Source organism: Pinus tabuliformis, chromosome Q (genome assembly GCF_031772625.1).
Source record: "Pinus tabuliformis cultivar Carrire ecotype Pingquan chromosome Q, CPIR1, whole genome shotgun sequence".
Lineage (NCBI taxonomy): Eukaryota > Viridiplantae > Streptophyta > Pinopsida > Pinales > Pinaceae > Pinus > Pinus tabuliformis.
The window spans coordinates 261,555,663-261,563,975 of record NC_142296.1 but is presented as its reverse complement, the minus strand read 5'-3'; the positions used below and the strand labels follow the sequence as shown (position 1 = coordinate 261,563,975).

At 36.8% G+C, this 8,313-nt stretch overlaps 1 protein-coding gene across 6 annotated transcripts in view; it reads right to left on the bottom strand.

The window, feature by feature from the left end:
- Positions 1 to 246: 246 nt before the first annotated feature.
- Positions 247 to 8,313, bottom strand: part of PIP5K9 (phosphatidyl inositol monophosphate 5 kinase) — a 437,711-nt gene continuing 429,644 nt past the window's right edge. For all 6 annotated transcript variants that reach the window (XM_089384294.1, XM_089384292.1, XM_089384293.1 and 3 more), the window contains 2 exons: positions 745 to 916; positions 247 to 651 (listed from right to left, as the gene is read on the bottom strand). In XM_089384294.1, the coding sequence (XP_089240420.1) occupies positions 357 to 651; positions 745 to 916 (467 nt within the window). In that variant the 3' untranslated portion in view covers positions 247 to 356. The remainder of the gene's footprint in view (positions 652 to 744; positions 917 to 8,313) is intronic.

Here is an 8,313-nt window from a genome sequence, read left to right as displayed (position 1 = left end):
TCACTGGGGATGAACACGCAGCTTCCAGCACTTTAATTAGCTATACGTGTGAATAAGAAATCTTCCAGTAGCTTCATTCCAGAGGTAGCAGTTATATTCAAATTTCCTTTTTACCAAAAATCAGATTTCAGCGATTTTGCCATGAGAAATAAATAGAAATACATTGAACATTAAGAACAATACATGGGAAGAATAAAGCAAGGTGCTAGAACCCAAATTCACGGGAATGTTACAACCACCAATGGATGAGCATGAAATTTTGGGTAGATAGCATTAAATCATGGTACGAATACTGTTCTGCATTTTCTCCCATACAAGAAAATGGATATGCAGAATTGCATATTCTTACAATTTGGTTATGGTTCTATTTCATTTGAGTTTGGTGGAAACACTTTCTGAATAAAATCCAAGAAACGCTGAGAATACAACTTGGGCTCAACTGCAGATATTGAAACAGAGTCAAACTGAAAAGCTTTGTAAGCGTGTTCAATTTTCTTGGCAAAATTATATTCTTGTAAGATGTCTATGATCCCAAGGTAGAGAACCACATCATAGACCTCATCAAGCAATTGACCTGCATTTTGATCAGTGTCTCTTTGTGGGAAACGATCTGCTCTTGCAGGCATGTTCACCCCAAGTTGTATCTGCAATCTACAAGTTCAAGTCATATAAAGTTTTAGAATGTGCAAAAGTAGAACTTCAAGGATGATAAGAATAAGCCAGTTAAAGACGGAAACATACTACCTTGCAGTCCCAGGAAGAAGTAGATCAACTTCTTCATCACCCACAGCAGATGCTCTCAATGCACTTCCTCGAATATGAGAACCCAGTACTCTCCCATCTTGATGAGGTTCACGAGCAACCAATACCAGACTCTGTGGATAGCTTGAGATTTCATCATCGACAGCTGATGCCACTGAAAAAGAAAGCAAATGGCAGTTTATTCTCTTTCCATTTATAACAGAGAAATGTGAATCCCTAGTTCACAGCTATTTCCTGTCATGCTTAAAGGCAAAACAAGAACCACAAATTTGTCCTATAAAAATAAACTTAGGACAATTTTCTCTAATTACAGGCATGCGAAACAACAACCATCTTTAGGCTTTCTATTTAACTTTTGCATGTTAGTGTACAATTATAAATTGTTTGTGCTTTAATCCAATTTTGCGAACATCTCGATAACATCCCAATTTTATCTTGAAATCATGATTTTTTGGCCTAGCCAATGTTTGCCGATTTTTAAAGATATTTTTATGGTATCTTAATTTTGCAGATGTTTGCCGATTTTAACCAATATTTTCTTTATTTTTACAATTTTTTGGATTTTCAGACCCTTTCAGATTATATACCGATGCCGATATTCACAACATTGCTTTAATCTAAACTTAAAATACAGCCACTGCCCAGGGATGCCTTCCTGATTGCTAGTAATGAGTGAAACACAGTTGTCGTTTATAATTTGTAACATCCGGGACAACGGACTGCACAGAATCAAGTTCAACTTGTGTCGGTTGAAAAGGATATTGGAGCTGCATGATCCTGTAGGTCATGATACTTGACATACATATGAAGTGATTCACAGACAATGGCCATGCATTAAGTGTTTTCAAGCATGATGATATCACAGAGTCATGCTTAACAGCAAAAGCAAAATAGAATTGGATCCAGATAGCCTGGGGAAGCAAATGAAAGGAAAACAAGTGCACTCATAGTTGAATGTCTTGAGCCTTACGACAAAAGCATAGTCTTGGCAAAAGCTATAATTTTGATCGTTTGCATTTGAGGACTTTGTAACCAGCAAGTGACATTAGGATAGTAGTTTGAGAACAAATTGTTTTACAATCTACTTCATATCAACAAGATGATGAGAAAGAAAAGAGGAGTTGCATCCTATGCTTAGGAAGAAGGAAGGAGAGTAGTAACATGGAATGAAATCCACACAAAGGGATATGCCACGGTAGTAGTAGGACACAATTATTATGGACATCACATAGATAAATAACCACAAACAGAAGAGGACCCACAAAGCATGACACCGAAAAACCAAAAGCATTCACCCATAAACTGTGCTTATAAGATTTCAAATTGTAACTAGATGAATTCTGAGCTCCATATCAGAAAAGAGGAAGAAAACATTTTTTATAATAGGGAGGTTCATACCTGTGCTTAGACTAATTGATTTCAGCATCATCTCAATCACAAACAAAGGAGTAACCATGGCTAAACGGTCACCAAGCTCTTGGTAGTGTTCCAGTTTATCAAGCGTAGAATGGAAAATATATGCCACATGAACCTTATGATTATTAGTAAAGGAATTTATTATTGGACTTGCCTGCAATCTTGTTTAAACTTCCTATTTTTATATACAGTATAAGAACTTTGATTGGCGTGAAGAACACTCTATATGTTGAATGTATTATTAAAACGAAATACTTAAAAGACATATATCTAAAGTAACAATAATTAACTAGAACCAATGATTATGGAATAGGACTCCAAATAAAAAAACGATCAGAACAACAAAAATATGTCATAGAACTTGGAATCAACCAACAAAAATGCACCAAGATGCTTGATAGAAACAAAGCTATGTCGCCAGAAACGCCTGCCTCCCTTCATTTCCAATGCTGAAACAATTCAACCGGCATTTCACAATTTGGAAGGACCACCCAAAATGCAAGCCTATGTATCAGGAGTGTTTCCACTTTCAGAACAAAAAAGGCATATTTCAAGTCCACAATTTCAGTTAAACCATTTACCAAGAACCCCAAAATAAAGCATGAAAAATTTGTCCTCCTTGGAATTGTCTTTTCATCTTAAAGGCAAATATCAGCATTACTTAAATTTCAACATAAAAAGTTAGAGTGGACCTCCTTTTTAAGATGTCTGGTCATGGAATTAAATCCATCGAACCTCACATGGAAAAAATAGAAACTGGGATGTTTTGTATCTTTCAGCGCACTTCACAAATTTTCCAACATTTCATATTATATACAAAGCAAGACCATGCACCCTTTCCTCCTACACCTTTTGAGCTAGGAATTTGGAGATCCTAAGGTTGACACTTAGAAATGGAATAGGCTGCATAATGATGCCAACTAATTGAAACATATATGTTCCCAATGGTGCCAACTGATATAAAACATCAAATGAAAACTGTTGTTGAAGTAATTCAGCATGAGAATGAAAACTACACATTCTTAGACTTCGCTAAGTTAGAGTAATGAGCTAGACTTCAGATGAGCTATGTACTCACTTGATTATAGTATGATTTTTTTTTGGCTCTAGAGTCTACAGGTCATTTACAGCCTCAATATTTGTGTATTTTCAGTCATAACTTCAATTACTTATATCGCAGAACTTATTTTTTGATGACATTTTTCTATACTCATCCTCATATGGTAGATACATGAGTAAACTTTGCATATTTGATGTCTAATGTCTTAGACTTAAGTTGATGTAACTAGATAATGTGCCAAAAAAAATCGCTTTTTTCAAATAGTTATAGTTTTTGGACTTTTAAATACCACATTTCCCAGTTTTAAAATTTCTAGTGGGTTATGTTTGCATACAATACCAGTTTTAGAAATTTGTACACATTTCGACATTTCATACAACATAACAACGAAGCAATAACATTTTTTCTTGTAGAAATGATGTTTTATTGTGTATCTAGAAAATGTCCAGCACCTAGTATATGATATGGTAAATCCCCATTTAACCCATTATTCAGGCATTATGTTACATTGTGCAATGAAGCATTAATTCTAGCATCCAACAACACCAACAAATTGCTCTAGTTCTAAGACACGGTCTCCAGGCTCCTAAATTTCAATGAATGTAACATGCTCCTTCATTGCCCAACCTTTAAATCAGAAAGGGTGATCCTTCATTTGTACATTCATCGACTATTTATGAGTTTTCCACTTGATTATTGATGATTATTTACAATCCACATTAGACAGATAAACATTAGTATCAAACAGTGTTCTTAGAGTCATTTACATAGTTTTCTTTATAGGAAATAAATGTAGTCCATCAGACACAGGCTAGTTTGAACTGCTACAGAATCACACATCTTTGATAGCTACAAAGAAATAAAATCTTCTTTTGTAAGACTTGATCTTGTGTATTTAGAAAATCTCAACAACCTAGTAAATGATATGGCATAAACACATTTGAGCCATTGACTTAGCATTATGTTGCTTTGGTGCAAGGCAGCATTGGTTCTAGAAACCAACAAAAACAATTTTCTCTAGCTCTGAGACATGATGTCCTTGCTACTAAATTTCCATGAACACAATACACTCATTCCACCCAACCTAGTCAAAAGGTGAACGTTGGTTACATATCCACATTGTTGATAGCTTTCTTGATGGTTTTAATTACCACTAATGAACACAAATATGGTGTTCCAGAAAGAACACTTTTTCTCAAAGAAATTATATTCTCAAAATTAATTTTCTTTAATTGGTCAGGAAATGCATACCATAGACTAGGGACAAATTTATCTACAAAGGGTTTGTTATACCACATATTGTATGGCATTCCACATTGTGATTTTCATCATATTAATGGAGATTCGCAGTTGATACCTTGAAGCATTGGACCTGTTGCCTCAAAATCTAGCAGGTCTTGTGAGGCGAGCTCACAAAACAATAACTAAGCTAAGTGATAACACTATGAGCTAAGTCACCCGACACGGCAACACAGGACACGACAGACACAGGGATTCGAGTGTCAGATACGGACACGTTGATCCCCCGAAACAGGACACGTTCGGATATATATATATATATATATATTTCTTACACAAATTCTCATTCATGATACAAATTAATTGATTCAAATTTCAAACATAGATCTTCATCTAGATGTAAGTTTTAAAAAGTAACATTATGCATACAAATACAATTGTGACATAAATGATAAATGATAATACATATTCAATTCATCAATGATCCAATAGGAGAAAGACAAGATAGTAAGATAAAGATACTGTAGTTTTCTCATTAAGTCATCAAAATCAAAATGTGTTACATAGGTAGTGTAATGCCAATGGAAAATACAAAACATCAAGCCTCAAGGCAGTAGGTAGCTCATGAGTCATCAATACTCATCATCATAGTCACCACTGCTCTCCTCTGCTGCATCTTCCTCCCTTGTATCCAAAGTCATCTCTGCATCTGCTGGTGTGGAGGATGACCCCTCTACAATATCACCATCATCAAATGTGACAGGCTCTAGCACTGGATCATTGAGATCCAAGTTGGCCAATGCCAACTCAACATTGTTGTCCAGACCCATATCATCAAGAAAGACATCCCACATCTTTGTCTTTCACTTCAACCACTCATCCCTTTGCCTATAAATAAAACGAAGGTTGGTGTACACATACACCATTGTCTCTGCCCTAGACTGCTCAAGCCCGCTTTTCTTGACACCATACAAATTCCCATATGTGCTCCAATTCCTCTCGTAACAAGAGGATGAAGTCACCTGAGAGAGAAGCCTCATGGCTAACTGTTGTAGAGGAGGGTTTGTTGCCCCATGATTTGCCCACAAGAATAGCGCTTCCTAGCCCCCCTGTCTCTAATCAGATCATACCCTACAAATCAACCAATGCCAATGGAAACTTTGCAAAGGCATCCTCCACCTCATCAAGGGATGCTCTATCCTGAAAAACCCGCCTGACTGCATCTTTCGTCCCCTGTGAGATTTCACCATCCATGTGAGGAGAGAATCCGCGAGAAGGTCCACCATTCAGCCACTCATGGCTATAGTATTTTCGGTTCAATGAGTGAGCCAAACAATGTAAAGGTGTGCAATTCTTGTCCCATCTACTGACAAGAATATCTTGTATGGTGGTTAAAAAGGCCTTTGATGATGTTTCATACTCGGGGCACTCACTTTGTAAAATAATGCTCTTCACAGACTTAATCATGGAATCCCATCCCTATTAAACTTCTCCTAAGATGGATTGGTCTGTATCTATAAATCGAATCAAAGAAATGATAGGGTCCACGATTTGAATAAGTAGATCTACCCTCTCCCACCAAGCATCATCTAATATTGTGTCCTTCACGCTTTTAGAGGCTACTTGATATGTCTTTCTCCAAAAAGACCAAAACTATGAAAAAACCATGGCCCCAAGAGCAGTCTTGACCTCCCTAAACCTCTTCAACATGATGAATGAAGAGGCAAACTGTGTATCCACAATCTTCAACAATGATAGATTGGTGTACTCCTTGTAGATAGTGAGGGCATTTGTATGATTTTGTACAAAGTTGCGATATCCCGTGCATCCTCAATAATGCTTCCAATCCAAAGCATATAAGAAGCAATAGATTTAAGAGCTAAGTTCAATGAATGGACAATGCAAGATGTCCAAAACACTTGTGGATATTTAGCTTCCACAATCATGCCAGCAGCCTTGCAAACAAATGCATTACCTGTAGTGATTTGCACACAAAAATCAACACCTACATCTTCAATAACTTTAATAAACAACTCACTGATATATTGTGCATCCTTGTATTGTCCAAGTGCATCCACTGATTTCAAAAAAAATGAACCATTCAAGGAAGAAGCCATGAAGTTGATGAGTGGGTGTCGTGCTTGATCTGTCCTTCCATCATAAACAATGCTAACCCTAGATGTTGGCCATGTTGATTTAATAGGCTCAAGCATTTTTTCCATCTCATTTTTTGCCTTCATCAATAATGTGGTTCTAAGCTTCTCTGACCCAGGAGGCACATACCCTGATGGAGCCCCTTGAGTTAGAGCTCAGCACATCTCAATAAAAAGAAGTGAGCGTGCAACATTAAAGGATATGAAGTTTTGATAGAAAAAAAAAAGCAATGGTGAGATCAAGCTCTTCTTGTTTCTCTTTCTAAAAAATCTTGTTCATTGGACTTGTTGTTACACAGAATGTCTAGGCACTGCGACAACGACTCAGATCAAGGGTTGTCACCTTGATCCCCAATCTCTTCGTTAAAGCTATCTTCCTACAACAGACTAATCACAAGGAGCAAGGAGCTCCTTGTTTGCTCCTTTGTGATTATGTTAGTACACAAGGAGCAAACAAGTCATCCATGATGACTTGCTTAAAAGGGGAAAAGGAGGGAACAAATGGATGCTAGAGAGAGAGATCATTGTTCAAGAAAATGAAGAGATCCACAAGAAGCGAGCTTCTAGTAGCAATTCTTGTAAGAAATGAAAGAAGTGGAGTCGCTACTTGAACATGAATCTAGCTCCAAGATCCAAAAGGAAAAAACCGAAAGGTTAGTCAGGGGGAAGCAGCTGGATATTAGAGAGGGCTTCTTATCTGAGAAATAATGAATGAATGAATGGAGTCACCACCCAAATAGGAAACCAACAGAAATGTCTAGGTGCTAAAGGTGCAGACAGAAAAGATGAAAGAATTAGTGAGAAAAAAAAATAAGGTGATGAAAAGATGGAGTGATATAATGGCGCTAGAAAGTTGATGGGATAAGAAATCATGAAAGATTGAGGAGATGATTAGAAAAATGTCATGTTTCTTGACGGGCTAATGAATCGTAGAAAAGATTAGAAAATTAGAAAAATGTCGTGAGGACCAAGGGCAGGAAAACTCTATCCACGGCAACGACACCAAAAAATGTTGTCATTGTTATCTAAAATGAAAGATAGAAAGATGAAAGATGAAGACGAAAGATGAATGTCGTAGAGCCAAGTCCCAAAATGACAACGACGCCAAAAAATGTTGTCGCACAAATTGTTGAGGCACTGTGACAAGGGCTAAAATCGAGAGTTGTCACCTTGATCCCCAATCTCTCCGTTGAAGTTGTCTCACTACAACAGACCAAGGGGGCTAGACCCTACATAAATGAAAAGAAAAAGGACCAGTTGGGAACCAACCAATCTGGGAGACACCGTTGAACAACCAAATACTTGTTTAGATCTAGCAAAACTTAAATGATTCGATTTAGACAATTGATACCAATTCCTTATGGAGTCAACTATTTTGCTAAAAAATTTAGGACCGAGTACAGAATGGACAACTGTTGACAAGGAAAATGTTATTTTGATGAAAAGAGATGCAAAATGCGATTAGCAAAGGGATGAGTGAGTAGTTTTGAGGTAAGATCGCTTAAGGCTCAAGTACTTAGTATTGATTAACTTTATGACAAGAGTACTTGATGAAATAAGAGTCAATCTTATACAAGACAAAGTGCCAGATATCTCAAATGCCAATAAGACACACAAGATAATCAAGATGACCACAAGATATATGCTCTTAAAGAAAGATCACTAATATGCCAAAAAAATATA